Source organism: Cataglyphis hispanica, chromosome 21 (assembly GCF_021464435.1).
Source record: "Cataglyphis hispanica isolate Lineage 1 chromosome 21, ULB_Chis1_1.0, whole genome shotgun sequence".
NCBI classification, from domain to species: Eukaryota; Metazoa; Arthropoda; class Insecta; order Hymenoptera; family Formicidae; genus Cataglyphis; species Cataglyphis hispanica.
In genome coordinates, this window is record NC_065974.1 from 1061200 (window position 1) to 1080177 (window position 18978).

An 18978-nucleotide genomic window follows, 5' to 3' on the forward strand; every position below is an offset into this window, starting at 1 on the left:
GTTGATATTCGCTGGCTGAAGTTGCATTATATTGATTACAGCTCTCGATTAAATACTTTTCTACGAGTAAAAAATTTGTTGTATATGTAAATAATGATTAGATTTCTAGAAGTTAAAATTATTTCAATTATTATTATTATTTTAATTATTATATTTATTATTTATTAATTATTTATTATTTAGGAATTATTTATTAATTATCTGTTATTTTAATTATTTGATTGTTATTATTTTTTACGATTTAAATGTTATTATATTTTTTGATGAGAGATATTATTAAATTATTTTAAAAAATATCGAGAATTAAAGGAAAATCTATTAACGAATCTCTTTGTCGAAACATATTGCTTATGCATTTCAATCAGATTGCATCAGAGTCGCGCGTACGCGTCGCGCCAAGTTGAAGAAACTTTTACCCGGATATCGCACGACGCCTCGAATCCCGCGACAATAGACAGGACCCGCGCTCGCGTATACGTATTACGTTTACGTCATAAATCCCGACGTTGCGGCAAAGAGGCAAGCCGGAAAGTGCCGCGAGATCATTCGACGCTGCATCTCGCGAGATTTCCTTCCGCGCGAGAGGGAAAGAGCTCGTTCTCCATTCCGGCAGGAATTATCATTCATCTGCGCGAAACTTGTGACAGAGCCGAGGAGAGGATCCGCGACCCGAGTTTGGCGCTTCGCAATTTCTCTCCGCACGAGAATGAAAGACGACATACGGGGGATATATATCTGGAGAAGGAGGACGCGCGGCACGCGCGTCGTTTTGGCAAAACAAAATTTTGAAATGGGTTTCTCGGTAATTAGTTTCACGAGACAGCCACTCGTGCCCGGACTCCTGAGAAGATACGCGCCATCGAGAGCAAATTACACATGATGCAAGGCTCCGAGGAGGAAAAACACTCGCAGGAAATTGCAAATCTGACGCGGATGCAGCGCACAGTGAAATGGATGCGACGCGGAATAATATTAAAATAAAAACGTTTCCGAGTAAAAGAAGGAACTTTAGATCGAACGAGACTTTCTCATGGCCGATGTTATATTTAATTCATGCGTCTCGTTATCCGATAGTACGTTATTCGGAGATGGTACAATGGGTCGCTTCGTAATTCGTATTTACGGGTCCTGGTTCTCCACCCTTCGCGAGGATCGATCGAAACGCATCAAGGAGAGAAGCAGGAAATATTGGTGACTCGGTCGTTCCCGTCGATATATCTCGATCGCCTTAGTGCTCTCTCTCCATTTACTTTGATGACCGCAATGGATTTCCTTCCTGCAAAACTAGTATTAGTCGAAATATAAATTCTATCGTATTGGACAGCAACCAAAATACAGAGTAGTCACACCTTTGCGCACATGCACTCAATCTTTAACGCACACTCTTTATTTTAATTAAATTATACCAGTCTATTAGAATTTCCATTATCAAAGTGAATCACAAGTGTGACTTCCAATTAAATACGGAAATTGGCAAACTTTATGAAATAAGTTAAGAGTAAATGAAACTTTGTCATATCCCAAATGCATATCGTGCTAAGTCTAAAGGGATAGTCAAATCAAAGTAAATGTCCATTTCGAAATTGGGCATCAGGGGACCGTATACGACAGCGAACTCGCTCGTAATCTCGAACGAGCTTGATGATAACCCTCGTTTCTAGGGAGACAACAATACAAATTTTGTTCTCCATCGTGAAGAACAGCTGTGTTGTTATTTTATTATTTTCCCAGAATGAGAAATAAAACGAGATTTAAAATGCATCGTAAATTGCATTTAAATCCATATATCTATTTAATAGTCATTTTGCTCTTTCTTTTGCATATAATATAATGATTCTATTTTTATATTATATATTTTAATGTGAAAAATATCACACATGACAAATCGCTAAGGTGAATTTTTTCAACAAGAGATACATTTTAATTTAATTTAATTTAAATTTATTTTATTTTATTGTTTTTATTATTATTTTTTATTTGTATTTATTTTATTTTATTTATATTTGTGGCTTTTTGTGTGTGTGTGTGTGATAATTCTGGAAAAATATAATATTTTTATAATTTCTGTGATTTTATTCTCCAATTTATATAGAATGATTTCTCTCTGCGGAATGTGGGCCAATTCATCCGCGACTTTATCGTTCTAATCTTCTCAACTTCGGTTGCTTTATCAAAAGATACGGTTACGTTCGCGCCAAGTTCACGTGCAGCAAAAAACTATGAACGATGATGATATTTTCTCTAAAGTTTTGAAGGGACAATTTTTCTTTTGCTAAAATTACTTCATCGATGTTTGTCACTTTTTACCAACATATTCTAGCAATGAAAAACATTTCCCATTATTTTCTCATTTATATATCTGCGAATTTAAATTTTTACTTCTACACTTTTTAATTAATATTCTCTTACATGTAATATGCAATGCCAGTAAATGACTAAATTAATATCTGTACATATCGGTAAGACATCGACAATAATAAGCTCTCTGTTTTATGAGCTCCGTATATATATATATATATATGCGAAGTAAATTGATGTACAACCATCCTTCTATGCAAAATAAATCGACGGATGATTATAAATATTCCAGGATTGATATTCGCAATTACTTGTCTTGATCCACGTATTTTAAAGCAATAAATCTATAGAGATAATATCTGAATCCAATTATATTTTAGAGATAATTTAAAGAAATAATTTTTGCCTGTAAATTTTGCAGTGAACCAATGATTCTACACAATAATTTCACTGTCACTTTAATTTCTACTTTAAATGAATATATCATGAGAAATATCTATTTTAATAAATAATCATCTTTAAAACAGAAATTAAAGAGAATGGGAATGATAATCATTGTTTTATTGCGATATATGCGCGCGCAATAATTAAAATTTAAATATAATTAATTTAAACATATTTTGCTTTTTGAATTTTCCGACATTTAGATGTAATTTTCAGATTGAGAATGCGCGCAGCATCGGATGATAAATAAAATAACAAAAAAATATAATAATCTCTATATCAATCTCATTTTTGAGATTTGTAAAACAGAATATTTTGCATAAATTTAATCACGTAGAGTTATATATTTTATGGCGACACATATTTTTTATATCACATAGTATTCGGCCTTCGAGCGGCGTAAGGTAGGGATAGATACAACACGTTATTATTTACCTGCCGTGATCTTGTTGTCAGTCATGTTACGCGACTTGAACAATTGTGTGTCGCTCCATTACTCTACGAAACGTGAGTATTATCTGTAAGTATAATATTTTTACGCGACTATCGCGTAAAAATATTACGAATATTACGCATAAATTTAGCTACGTAGCCTGACATATTTTATGGCGATAACATCTTTTTTATATCAACACATAGTATTCGGTCTTTGTTTTGGGCGACGTAGGGTAGGGATGGATACAGCGCGCTATTGTTTACTTGCCGTGATCTTGTTGTCAGTCGTGTTACTAAACTCGAGCAAGTAAGCAGCAGTGTGTGAGCCGTTCTGTACAGTGTTATATTACTCTACGAAACACGTGAGTATTCTCTATAAGAATTACAATATTAACGACCATCAATCCGTGTAATTGATTAATTATCGCGACAACATTAGTATATCAACTGATTAATTAACAAGTTTCATTGCATTAAACTTTTTATATATTATCTTCTTTAAAAAATATATAATTTTTAGTTCTTTTTTTTGACAGCATGTTTATTCGCGAAAGTTCAATAGAAATAAAAACATAGAACAAGAGAGTAATTTCTCTGTTTATCTCCACGGTTTGAATTTTATTTTTATCGCGTATTACGCTCACTGGAAGTTTATTAATGCGACTGATAGTAGAAGTAGAATTGCACGAATCCCTCTTACATCATTTATAAAACACGCGAAAGTAAATTGATAATGCAAAACTGTCGGGATTATTGAAGTGGAATATAAAACGCTTATAGAAACGTTATGGAAAATAATGGTTTCATATTGTTTACATAATATAATAATAATATATATTAATATTAATAATAAAATAGATTATCTCTCGAGAGAGATCAACGAATGACGATTTTTTATGGATGAATAAAATATTTTGTTTCTTACGAAAAGTTATCATTAATTTTTACGACGTTATCATTCTGAAAGTTTTTTTTTTGTAAAAGATATTAAAAAACAAGTCAATAAACTCTAAACGCAATACGAGGACGCAATAATATCTTATCTAGCGAAGACAAAGTTTTGCGGTTGTTACCGTCTTAAATTTCCACCGAGTTGAAAATCGCCGACAAAGATTTCCGCGCATAGCTACGGAAAGAAAGAATGGAAAAAAGCGGCTATAGATCTCCCTTATGAGTTCTGCTGTCGCGGTACATAAATCAGAAGCCGACTCGCAACCCCGCAAGAATTTATCGAGTCTAAATGCCCACGTAATGCAATCCCCTTCCTGCTTTGTCGTCGAGATATAAATATACCGGAATAATAAAATATCTGTGATTTTTGTTTTTTCGACGCCGTACACATCTCGCATGCGATTCTTAATCCCGTCTAATCCCTTGATTGGATTTATAATGGAAAATGGAGGGAGCAAATCCCTCTCTCTTTTTATATCTTGTATATAAAATTGATTTGTGAGATAAACAACGAAGATCTCTCTTCGAGTTGCAATTATTTTATCTGTACATTTATATATCGGAAAGAAAATATATATTTAGCTAAATGTTGTCTAATTCCGAGAAAATTCTTTTCAATAATACTTTCAATATCTTGAAACAACATTTGGACTTTTCATATTAAATTGAAAATAAAATTAATATGAAATATTCATGGGCGAAGTTTGAATAATATTTTGAGATATTAAAAATAATATTATTGAAAATAAATAAAAATATTATTAAAAAAAGTGCCTCGGAATTAGGCGATAACATTTAGCACTGAATGCAGCGTTAAATAAAAGTGTGAATAGGAAGCAGTAGAGCAAACCGAATTGTTTAACCATTTTGTTATATGCTATCGCCGTTCATCGCGTCGAACGTAAAAGCGTATTTAATTGAGAGCGGGCAACAGAAATTGAAGTGGCGAACGTTTAATCGCTCGCTCACCAGTGCACGTGAATTTATTCAGATTGAGGCATTGCTATGCAAAAATAATCTAAATCGCTTATTCTACAACGAAATTGCAAATTCTTAAATCCTTCAACACTCGCGCAACTCGTCGAAATAGTGAATCTTTAACCGCGTAATCGGATAAAATGGATTTATGTATAAAAATTAATATGAATTATTTATACATATTCTGTATGTATAAGTACATTTTATATATATTATATTAGGTACGTGTTACAAATATAATATTTATAGATTAATTATATAATTTAAATAGATATTATAAATATTACCGTGTCTAATAATTAATTTTGCAAAACATCAAGTTCCTGCATTTTTATTTAGTCTCTCGGTAAGCGCTATTCTATTGCGATTATTTGTCGCTGTACGTTATTTCGCGTATCGTGCCGGATATTTCAGAAGCGGAAGGGTCACGTACGCAAAATGAAAGGTCGACATTTTTTTTTCCATCGAGTTCTCTCCCCGACGATTCGTATAATTTTTGACGGCGTGACGCGGCGAAAAGGGTACGGCGACAGATCATCTCTCGCTCGCTCTCTTTACACCCGTACGAACGTCACGGTGCATAAATCAATGGTAACGTGGTTGAACACGGCGTGGATTTATCGAACGCGTCTTTCCCCGTCCGTAATGATAAATTATGACGATCGAATGACGGCGGGTCGATCTCCGCGACGAAAGGGTGACGACGCGCGTGTGTGTGTGCTCAGGATGACGTGTAATATGGGGGATGCGCTTTGGGAGTCGTTTTTGGGGGGGAATAGAGGGGGAGAGAGAGAGAGAGAGAGAGAGAGAAAGTATCGACGGCGACTAGCATGCGGGGGCTGTTATATGCTCGTCGTTTGCTCGCCAGCCGCCAATACGGACTTTCCGTATAATGGCGTCATCCCCGAGACGAGTAACGAGCGGTTAGATACTGCGTTACATAAATATAAGTTTGCGAGAACGGTTACCTGTATGATAATGCACTTTTCTTTAGGGTGAATGTTAACGAACGCGCTAAGTTTAGATCTTGCGGGGAACGAATAGAATGTGAAAAATTTATAAAAATTTATTTTAAGCTTGTCTCTAAGCTTTTCAAAATGTTAGGGATCAATACTCTAATAATTAATATTTTAATAAAAATATTTTAATATTTTAATTAATATTCTAGTAATTTTTCTATCAAGTAAAAAAATAATTGCTTGCATAATAATATACGACATAATTAAGGATCTAATTCCCGATCGATTGGCGCGCAAATGTGAGAGATTATTCTCTCAGATATATGGGACCGAACGTCGAGGAACGTCGAGCATTTTCGAAAATGTCGATATTTCTTATGGGAGCATCTCGCGTAATGTGTCAATTTCAGATACGTCCGCGGCAGAGGCACGCTCGGTGAAGAATCACGAATCGCGAAAATGAGCGCGGTCGTAGAAAACGGCGTGGACGCCACGCGGAAGCCGCGCGGCGGCGTTTTCTCGGAGGCGTTCGCCAAGCGCGCGCAACCCCTCGAGGAAGGTGAGTTTCGACGACAGCCCCTGGTCACTTCTAGGCAAGGTATTACTGGGGAAGGAAAGATAAACATCGTGTGCGCGAGGTATCAAGCCTTACGTCCGTACCGTGCGAAGCTTCTGGCCGGAAATCCGTGACACTCGCACGAGCTTATCTTATTCTCTGAAAGTGACGTTAATCAAGCTAAACATACACTCCGTCACGTTTCACTTTATTATATAAACGTGATTCTTAATTAATTACATTTGTTATATTTATTTAATTATGTTGTACTCTATTAATTGGATTTAATATGAAGTTATCATGTAAAGAAGTTACAGAATGATTTCAGTTGAAGCAAATCAGTAAAACCTCAGTGAAAAAGTCAGTAATATTTTGAGAAAAATATATCTTATAATATTTTATATGAGATAAATTTATAGCAATTATTTTATTAAAACACTAAGAATTTGACCAAAAGTTTTATTCATTTTTTGTGTGACCTTATCGCATTTTAAGAGAAAAAAAATTTAACGTGTACATAATTCTAAATATTAGTTATATTTTATTTCGGATATGTATGTTTTTCTAAAAAAATCTAATTAAAATCAATTTTTTAAATAAATAAAAAATTCTTTAAAAACTATATACAAATACTACTTATTTTTTAGTGAAATCTTACTGCTACAATCAATGATATAAAACGGAGGAATGGGATGACTATTCCATTGATTTTTAGTGAAATATGATTTTTATGAAATCTTGTGTCATTGCTTTAATCACTGACATTTTTTTCACTGATTCAATTTAAGAGAATATACCTTTATCATGAACTCTATCACTTTTGATACTTTAAATATTCCCTTTTTTATCGTTACTATGATTTTAAATCCCGCAGATAATTTGCATCATATATTTTATAGTATATATAACATATAATTATCCCTTTTTATTGCCACATTTAAATCATATATATCATGTCTATTTCGATTCGCGCTACACATTCCCCCGATAAGAGTTCGATATATATATTCAACCGGAGTAATAGGCCATAAAGAATCTCTCATTGAATAGATATCATAATATCGACACGAATCATACATCAGGTTATTCCTTAATAGTTGCATTTGACTGCGATTTCAATATATCTCCAATCGAGAGCACGCGCGCGTATCGACAGAAAAGGAAAGAGGAAAGAAATCGGGGAGAAAAGTATTTCGTGTTTAAAAGCTTTAAGAGATTCTTTCAATTTACAGCAGCAAGTCGATATATATATATATATATATATATATATATATATATATATAAAATAAACTAGTATTTCTTTCTCTTCTGGATATTCGAGAGCGACATATTTCCAGCTTATTTAAAATGAATGAACTTTGGAGCGCGCGTACACCGGCGAAATAGTCCGCATTTATAAAGGATCATCCCGACGGCGATTCTCGCAGGTGCGCCGATTTCGCCGTAACTCGAAGCTTCATACGGTCGTAGAATTCTGCTCTAATTGGAGGGAGAATATTTGCCCCGCTTACACTTTGCTTGTAATTCAAAACATCGCTAATCCATTAATCCCGTTTCTCCAGCGCGCTACCGTATGAAAGTCGGACCGGTAAACTACGTGCTCCACCGGATATGTATTAAGTGCAAATGTAATTCTCCCGTGTTTACGTGGATTACACGATTGAACTCATTGCAATACCTCGGGTTGTATCTGGATTTAGTCGGAATACGCGTTTCCGAATATGTTGTGTTTGATACCTTATTAAAAGTTCTCGGTGGCCTCATATAATTGATTAAAACAGTAAGATTTCACTAAAAAATATGTCATAATTATATATATATATATATTTGCAAGATGTAGCTTTTAAAAAATTTTCTATTTGTTTTAAAAATTACTATTTTTTTTAGAGAAATATATCTGAAATAAAACATAACTAATATTCAAAATTATACACAAATTATATTTTTTTTTTACTTACCGTTGCATTAAAAAAAAAATAATAATTTCATAACGCAAGGGAAAATTTGCGTGTTAATATAAGGCAGTTTATCAATGTCAATTTTCATTAATTTTCCGATAAGATTCGCGCTATAATCCGCGCGCGATTTTAACTTTTATTACCGGTCGGTCATTCATTTTCCTCGACGTCGAGAAAGTTAGAGAGTTTTACGACGTGTGATAGATAGCGATCGATTCGGGAGGTCGCAACACGCATCTCGGTTATCCCGGAAGCTGGAACGGAGATACGCGGTCGCGGTCATGATTTGCGGCCGCTGCGTTGCACTTTTCAAACGAGACGCGAAACAAAATCCCGCTTGATATATGCTACGTAATAATACGCCGGTCTAACCATCGGTTTAGTTTAGCGCATTACCGCGCGGCTTCTCTAATATAATTAGAGTCGCGGCTTAAACCAACACTTCCTGTCATAAGCCATCCCGTTCCAGTAACGCTACTCTACTCCAGGTTACATATCGCTTTATCTTAGGGGCTCCTGTTTCGCATTAGAGAGTCCGTTCGTACGATATCGATAGTCTCGAGTCGGTCTAAAAGCTCATAAAGAATCCCGCTTCCGACACACGAGAGGCTCATAATATCGGAATGTGGGCCGTATTTTAGCGCGAGCGAGAAAACCAGGAGGAGACGTATCTCTCTCCGTGTTCGCAGAGACTTAATATACCCCCGACCTGGAAGGGCCATCCAGGATCACGTGAGCCAGTCGTATGCACTTTGGCGCATATACACCCACTCATCACACGAGCCGAGATCGTTGCGCGTGTGGTTGCGGCCACCCCTCGTATCGACATCGCGCGAGATATTTCAACGCGGTCGCCTACTTTCGCGAAGAACACGTTTCGCTTCACGCGCTGCACGCGAGATTTATCGTCTCGGCAGCCGACGAGCTGATTCGTCGTTTCACCTTCGTCGACGAATATCCTAAAAACTTGTGAAACGAACATGTGTCTCATCGTTCGATTTTATAATAATTTATTGTAATATGTAAATTCTTCTTTCTACAAAATGATAAAAAATTTCTGGAATAAAATTTAATGTAGGAGATATATAATTTTTTGAGATTACTGTATCGTGCATTTTTTTTTCTGCCAAAAAGAAAATACTTTTTCTTAGATATTTTCAAATTTATGCTTTAAAAAAAAAAAAAAAAACAATTGATGATTCGCATTTATAACAGTTTGACAGACGCATACTTTTTGCATGGAATATACTTGCTGAAAACGCGAACGATGCGAACGATTATGGTTAACCCTTGACGCGAAAGCATCTTCCCTCTCTGGAAGGGTGCAGTTGTTTAGTCGAGAGAATTGTCGGAAGCGTTACAGAGTTTCCTTCTTTTACTTAAGACAGTAACGATTGCGCGAGATTATTCGGCGAGGGTGCTTGACGTTTCTGATGTGAGTGCTCTTCCTATCGTGTATTTAAAGAACCGCTACAACCTCGAGATCAGGCTTCCGTGAAAAAAAAGGGGTCTCTTTCTCTTTGCTGATCTACTCGTTTGAGCGTGTTTTTTTTCTGCTCATCCGCGATCAATCGGCTTAAAGATGACGGACAGACATCTGACAATATAGCAAGCCGCTTAGTCGAAGACATTGAAGGAACTCTTCTTTTCTATCCTGCATTGATTTTCCATTTATTTATTAAGAATTATATATTAATAATTATATATAATAATTATATTTAATAATTTATATATTAATAATTATACACAAACGTATAATTTTAAAACATTATATTATTATTATGTTATTATTTTTGCGAACACATTTTCTAAATTATTTTAAATTATTCTAAATTATTAAATTAATTTAAACGCTTAATATTTGCGTGTGTGATTTTTAAAACAAATAATACGTTGAGGAAGAGGGATTTTCGCTATATACTGTTACACATACAGCTACTTGATTGCACGATTGCGTTTTCTTTTTATTTACGTTGAGGATACGTTTCTACCTTTGTAAAGTTCAGATTCTCGACCTTTGTGAGAAGGAGGAACAATTTTGCGACAAATCGTTTCTCGAGATCCGGCGATAATACGTTCTTCCTCTGTAAAGACTTCGCAAGATGCTTCAAGGCTTTTAAGGATCTGGCTGGAAGACGTTCGTCGTGATCCTAGGAGTTCGTATCTTGTCGACAGGGGGAACTTTTGTCTTCGGCAAACGAGACTTGTCGATAAAATACGTTTCCGATGCAGCTTTCTCCGAGCGCAGTTTAATTGCGTTTAATTGCGATCCGGGCGCAACAAATAATCCGCGATCAGGTTCGTTTCCTCTCTCGCTCCACCGTTGTCATTCTCATTACGCGACGAAACTAAAAGCTTGGCGCTTGTACGAAAGCTTCGAAAGCGCTTCGTTGGCGCCGTTCATACGAAAAATGGAGCGTGCGCGCGATTAAAATTGAATTAAACGTAAACTGGTAAATGTAAACTGGAAAACGTCATTAGAGCTTCACCGGTAACGGCGATGCGTGGCGGCGCGAAACTCGTCGCTAATGCAATCACGCGCTCTCAGCGTAGCGTGTGATCAGCTTAAAGCGATTAAAAATTCCCGAATAAATTAACGGGATGATTTTTGTCCAATGCAGCGCGCTAATTTTTTCAGAATTGTATCTTCATCCCAGTCTTCTCTCCTGATCCACTTTTCCCAGATCGAAATGCATTTTTAAAGAGAGACCTCTTATGATATATCACGAAACATCGTCGCTTACAGTTTACGGAGCTTTACGAATTTTGTTTATATCACATCAAAGCATCGCCGATCGCATACGCAACTCGCTAAATTTACGTTTAAGCTCGCACAAGTTCTGGAATGTGTTATCCGTTATATCATAAGTCCGTTGTTGCTTCCTCTTGAATCGGTTGTTTTTCTTTGACGATGGCGTGCTTTAAAAAAATGCTTTAAAAAAAAAAAAAAAGTGTAACAAGGATCCCTTCGAAATGTGACGAAATTCTTCTATCGATTCATGCTAATAATATCTAGGCTCATAAATAACTTGGCGAATTTAGAAATATAATATAATATCAAAACGAAATGTCTCGCATCTGCGCCTTCTGCAAGATCTCTCTGCTAAAGCACGTTTGATAGGCGCGAAGGCCGCGCGTCTGCTCTGAGGTTTCTCGAATGCCTCTGCAACCGACCTTCCTCTCACAAACTTGTCGATAACAGTTTGGCAGCCCTCCGGGCCTTTCCACCTTCGCGCCACGACCGCCGAGTACCACGGGAATTCAATTATCTCGCCGTTCGTACCACCAGACCAGGCGAAGATAATGCGAGACGAACGAGCCCGCAGGAGGACCCGGCCATCTTGGACGATGTCCGGATCCGAGCTCGGGAATTCCCGGACTTCTCGCACGTCTCGGATGAAAGGTTCAAGATCCGATCTTGGGCATCGTGCTCGCTACGTGCCAGCGATCCCTGCAAAGCGGTTACTTACTCCCGAGCTCTAAATCTTGACTCTAAGTATCGACGTAACGAACATCTTTTATTTTTTTTTTTATATTTTTCAAGAATCTTAGACTTTTCTGTGAACGCGCGAATATCATTATTTTTGCAGTTGCAACCTATGGCGCATTTTCAATTTTTTTTTTTTTCCTCTTTGATTGCAGCTCTCAAGACTTTGAATCATTTGAACGAGGAAGGCGAGGCACTTGCCCTTCAAGATGACCTCACAACGCACCCCACCCTGGCCTTGATGCGGCGCATCCTTGCAGATGCACAGGTATGTGTCGCGTCTGCGAATTTTTCGCAAGATTCGAATTTAAACGATATACTTAGTTTATTCGGATTTTGTAATTGCGGAATGATGATTCTAATTTGAAAAACAAGCCACGCGTAATTCGGTAACGCTGATTCGTCAAATAATGAAGCGCGATATCTTTGAAAACACGCTATTATAAATTACCTCGCGTCTCGAATTCCAATGGAGACGGTGAATTTGATTCAAGCAGTCTCTACGCCAAGAGGTTAATTATCGTGCAGATAAGGAGCTATCTGCCCGCACGTTGATATCGGAATCTATTGTCTATATCGGGAACCGCTGGCGTATTATATATCGTCAAACGCACTAAATCAGATTCTCTGTTTAACAGACAAGAGAGCTATATGTGCTCGGCAAGTTTCTCGGTAGAAATATCTCTTGAAACACAAGCTCTACAGTAGCACAATTGATCATTAATTTAGTTAAAAATGACGCGATAAATATTAAATGTGTAGGTTTCCTTCTAAAGTACAAACTTTTCTATAATTGTCGAGAAGTGACGCGCGCATTTATTCGGAAACCGCTCGGAAACGTTTCTCCATTGTCGGCAGTGGAAGCAGTCCTTTCGCGCGCTTTCGATTTTCAAGAAAGTGAGGAACCGAGGGTTCGAAAGGAGTTAATTGTCAGACGGACGAAGGGGTCGCTCTATTGATAGCGCGGATTCCTTTGTACACCGCAAACCATTGTTACCTATGCGAGACTGCTGCTCGATATTTATTATGAGAGAGAAATATTAGACGGCAACTCGGGGGAGAAAGAGAGTCGCACGTGGGCGTGCGAAGAGGGGGGGGGGGGGGAAAGGGCTGACGGTAATTGCGACGGACTTTGTTCATCCGGGCGAATAAAATTAACAAAATAAGAGAGAATTTGCAGAGAGAAAGAAAGTGTCCTTCGCGTGATGACGTTTAATTTCTTTGCCGCAGTTGTTTCGTATTATTCGCGTTATATTTGAGACTGCTTCGTGTGCAACAACATGGTTCTTATATTCTCAAGGATCAATACAGCTACATAGTGTATTTACGTGGAACGGCATGTGCCATTTGGGCGTCAGGGCCGGCGGTATGCTGAACAGGGCGGTTCGGACTGAACCGGAACTGCTCAAAAAACCTACCGACGCCGGTGAACTCAACCAAAAAAAACCATTTTGCGGAAGACCTGCGCCGAACTTCAAAAAATTCCCTTCAGCGCTTCCATGGTGCTGAACTCCGTGTGGTGGATGGTGGACAGGCGGAACTGGATACTGTTTCATACCGGAATGTCCAAGCCGCTACCAAAAGCCGCCCGCACTCAAAGCCACCTGACTACTCGCAACGGGCGGACGGAAAGGGCGGCGGCACAGCAGAACAACCTCAAAAAGAGGCCAGCCCGGCGCTCATGGCGGTATGCTCGATGGTGGGCCGGTGGATACGCGACCAGCGACGTGTGAACCATCCATGGCTTTCAAAAGAATCTCTACGAACCTTCAGACCCGACGCCTCAATGGACTATCCCCTGTCGGTGGCTACATGAAGAAACCGCTCATTTTCGCTGGCGGGCTAACCTCAAAACGTTGATGGGGCGAACTTTAGAACAGCCGGGCCGGGGTTGCGGCATGGCGCCAAATCCGTTGCCGTCGCGGTTGAACGGGGACATAACCACCAGCCACGGATGTGCGGATCCCGCTGTCTCGGTCGGGCAGGACGCGTTCGTTGAATATAAAAATCCGTCCGCTCTATACGAGACGTATCGCTCGATATTGATTACCCTGTAACGCGCAAATAAAAGGCGAGCAAGAATGCGACGCGTATCGAACTTTTCATTTTAGCGTGTCATTCACGTTTCACGCGTAACGCGCGTCGAGAGCACTCTCTCTCTCTCTGTTAAAAGAGCCGTCAAACTTGTTAATGCTTGATATAATGATTTTCGCAGCACGTATAGATTAATATTGGCGCTCGACTAATTTCGCGGCATATTACCGACGATGCGATGGCGAATCGCAAAGCGTTTTACGCGGCATAATGCAAGGGATGCAATTACATCGCACAACTACAGAGTCAGATGTAAAACATTATACACATCGACGCTCTAATTATTATCTCGTTATCGTCAAATTGTTGCCATATTTTGCATCTGTAATATTTGAAGAATTAAATCGCGCGATACAAAAAGATTTTAATACATAAAAAAATATTTTTTGTGGAAAGGAAGGAGAGAGAGAGAGAGTTTACGAGAGTTGCACGTTTAAAGATTGTAACTACGTAAAATTTGACGACAAAATTCCGAATTAGCGTAAACAGATTCGAACGATGACATGCTTTCAACGAGAGAAGGAGGGGAAATGTCTCGCGAGCGAAAGGGGGTGCTATTGGGATTATAGCTAAATCACACACGACACGAATAAACGCATAAACACGTTATCCGACAAATAGCATTCGGACGTGGTGAACGCGGCTATTTCGGGATTAATGCAATCGAACTGATGGCTCGCAGTTTGCTGACGGTGTACACGAGCATTCGAACGTCACGGTGAATTAAAATTGGGCCGTGCGTGCTCGCGTTTACAATTAAACAATGCAAAAATCGCGGGAGTAATTTGCATTCGATTGACAATGCAATATAACGCGAGAACACTGTTCGCGGATTAGCGGAAAGAGCTTCCTTTTTCGATCTGCCTGAATACCGCGCATCAATTACATCGATTATAAACTGCAGATGATACAATGATCTTATACATGTATATACATAATTTTTTTTTTTTTAATATATTTATTTAAATATAAAATTGAAAAATAATATTCTAAATGCATGCAAAGTGTGAATGTTTTCACTGAAGATCTAAGAAATGCTCAATAATATTGAATGAAATTTTGTCACTGTTTAATCAGTGTCATTTTCACAGATACAGTTAAAAAAAATATTAACTGTCATCGAGCGATCAAATGTCAATGACCGCGCCTACCCGTTTTATGCATTGAAAAATTGGTCACCTTTTGTTACTCCGATAGAGGTGCAAACAGCTCTTGCGTTCGTGACAAGCGCCTTTGAGACGGAACATGTCGCGTTTTCAATCGCGGTACCCAAAAGATGATCAATCGGCCGCCGAGCAATATCCGGCGGAAGGAGAATTTCCAGTCGACATTTCAAGGCGAAATCGCCCCATTATGCGACTCGCGTTTGAATTTCGATCTCCTGCGCGTATCCACGCGAGAAAATGGAGACTAACAGAAGGAGAGAGAGAGAGAGAGAGAGAGAGAGAGAGAGAGACGAACGAACTGCGGACCCGGGAGGGATGAGGGAGAGCTCCTGCAGTCCCAGGACACATAGAAAAGGAGAAACGTGACGAGGCATATGAATCGGGCATATGTAATGTCGCCAACACCGTACACCGCGGAACGGATACGCGCTGACGGAACCGGTAACAAAGTTTCCCAGCTGCTGTATACGATCGATACGCGTCCGCGATATCTCATAGTTGAAACTCCAGCCTCGTTCGTTGCGACGAGAAAAGCGTCGCCGGAAACCTTGCCGAGAAACCGAGTAAAAGTTTACGGGAACGATACGGCTTTTCTCGACCCGCGTCTCGCGCGAGTTTTCTTCGAGAGTGTTGTGTGTTTTGCAAAATTTGCAACTTCAAATATACATCTTACTCGTTCTATTTTTGATTGAGTAGCATAAACTCGGGTGTGTCGCACGTCGAAATATCGACGGTCGTCGTCTCGGGTGTCTCGCGAGACTCGTCAAAGTTGCGTGCGATACTTGATGGCGGCGTGGTCGATCGTATCGATCGGAGAAACCCTCGACCGAGCGAGAGAAATTGAAGAAAAAAAAAAAAAAAACGCGAGTGCGTAAGAGGGAGAGAGAGGGGGAGTATACGCGCTCGACGATGTCGGGAGTAATAAGGATATTCCCGAAGGACGACCTTGCGCGGTCGTCCTCACGGATAAAAAAAAAAAAAAAGAAGAAATGTGCTCGTATAATGAGAGCGTATCTACGCAAATTATGAGGAACAGGAAGAAATGCGACTACTCGGCGAGCGAAGTCTTTAACGTTTAAATTTTGCATACGATATGTGCGACAAGGCTGTCGTAGAGACGCGCCTCTTGTTGATTTGATTCGGATGGAGAGGTAACAGCGTCATCATGTCGAGTGCATCACTTAACCCTCGCGATCTATCATTTTCTTTTCCTGAACACTCTCCCTGATGGCCCCGATGTTATTTGCAAAGTAACTTCATGCATCGCATATTTCATTTGATACGATTATATATATGAGATGTAAAATTTTATCCACAATTATTTTATCCATAATGAGAGAAAGAGAGACAGGGAGAGAGAGAGAGAGGAGTCTTTATGTGTGCCGAGTACTTAATTTTTAACGCACTTAATTTTTAAAAATCTCAATTAAATGCACATGCAAGAAATATATATGCAGATATGTGTAAAATATATATTAAATTTCTTACAAACATATTAAATATTAAAAAATGCGATTATGTTAAAAAAAGTAGGGATTATTAATAGGAATATTTTAAGCATTCAAGTATTTGAGAAATACAATGTGAAGTGTCACCGCGTGTCACTTTTCCGTGAATATTATAATATTATCTTTAGTAATTAATGTTGAACGTCACGCTGAAAGCTAAAATGCATGCGTTAAGAGCCGTCGCACATAATCACAGATATCGCGCACATAGATAAGACAGCCGCAACGAGAGCGCAGTAGACGAGAGGCAGCGGGCGAAGAAAGCCGAGAGGATTCATCAAGAGGAGAGAAGGTAGCCATTTAGCGGCTGAACAAACATCGTGAAATGACGAAGAGGGATGAAATGACAAGACGATAAAAGAGTCACTGATTTCACATATGTGTTTTTTTTTTATTCCCGTCAGTTTTATCTCGAGCTCAGTAGTACTTTTTCATTTTTTTTTTCTTTTTTTTTTTCTTTTTTTATTTTTGAACAAAATGTTTCCTCTTTGTCTGTATAAAATATAAAGTAAAAAGGAATGTCCAGTGAAAAAATATAATAATTTTTTTCGTATTATGAATTTAAAAATTAACGAGTAAAATATTTTTCACTTTGCTATATTATTTTTTATAATAGATATATAATATATGTTTTAAATAAAAAATATTTGTGAAATAATTCACATATTATTTGAAATTGTGGCTCTTTTCTCAAGATATTTATTTTGGTATCTTTTTTTATGTCAAATCTTTAAATCTGAAACAGGAAAATAATGAAAATCGACAATGAAATATCTTATTAAATTATGTGATTAATCAGGCTCGATGTAGAAGAAATCACTGAGAAAATATGGCAGTGATTATTATGAAAAAAAAAAAAAAAAAATTGTCACCTTGAAAAAGTAGCAGACAGTTCGGTCCTTGCAAAATGGACATTGGGTCAAGTGAAACGCGTTTTTTTTTTATGACTCGAATCGTACATTTTACGAGAGAGTGCCGCTTGATCCGATAATCTTTATGTCCGGGAATAAGATTTTTGCGATTTAACAGACGATAAATATATATCACATATAATAAAAAAAATTAAAAACTAAGAATAATTTGTTCGATTATGTAACAGCAAGAAAGTTCTCAAAGTTGTGTGTGTTATTTAGTATTATCTTTATATTTTTAATTATTTTTTTTTATTTATGTTTAAATTTACTTATGTCCAGCATGAAGGACTCAGAATCAGTAATGTTTCCTTTCAAAGATGGAAGCTTCTCGCGCCTTATTAGCACAGTTAGTTGCACGGTACATATTATGCAACTTGTTTGTTTGATCAAGAACATGTCTCGTATTCTGGACGGTCGAAATTCGACGTACTACATGCCTCTCTTGTCATAACTTGAACGAACTTAAAGTGTTTACTTAGACGCGAAGATCGAGTTCGTGTTGTATGCGAAAGCAAATCTGGAGCAAGACCGAATGATTCGGTGGCGTGATACTGCACCACTAACAAGATTTCTCTTGGAATCATATACCAAACTTTAACAAAATCGAGCGCAAAAATATATTCGTTACTATAAAATACACTTTTTTTTGTTTACATGTTGAATTTTACATTTATTTAAATTAATTTCTGTTTATTTTGACTATTAATTTATAAAATTATTTGATTTGTATTTCTTTATTGTTTAATTCAACATATTTACGTAGCACGCTCTTTTCGCTACATTTGTCGTTTATATTATTCCTTTTTGCGTAACGAAGTTATTATACATAGTAAAGCTAAACGTATGCAGAGTGCATTTTTCGGTTGCTCGCAATTTGCGAAGTACCCTCTGCACATTTTTACGAGAAAAATATTTACGAGGCATTTGGATTAGTACGAAATATCCACGCGAAAGCCGGGCGATGTAAAAATTTCGTTTACATGACAGCTGCGAAACGTACGAGGGCTGGAAAGCTGAAAAAGTACATTCAACATAAAATCAGCGTTATATATATTTACATACGTGAAGAAACATAGCAATCAAATTATAACATTTAATGTTAATTTTTATTATTATATATATTATACATATATATATATATATATATATATATATATATATATATATATATATATAATTTTTAGGCTTGAAAGGAATCTTTTATATTTTGATAACATTTTTCTTATTTGG

General features: G+C 37.5%; 1 protein-coding gene across 5 annotated transcripts in view; it reads left to right on the forward strand.

Annotated features, from left to right (window-relative positions):
• Positions 1–18978, forward strand: part of LOC126857423 (kazrin) — a 110380-nt gene that overhangs the window by 48224 nt on the left and 43178 nt on the right. For 2 of the 5 annotated variants that reach the window (XM_050606830.1, XM_050606832.1), the window contains exon 3: positions 12222–12334. In XM_050606830.1, the coding sequence (XP_050462787.1) occupies positions 12222–12334 (113 nt within the window). Of the gene's footprint in view, positions 1–3216; positions 3250–3487; positions 3540–6475; positions 6625–12221; positions 12335–18978 lie in introns of those variants that run through there. The other 3 variants (XM_050606829.1, XM_050606833.1, XM_050606828.1) reach the window with 3 other exon arrangements.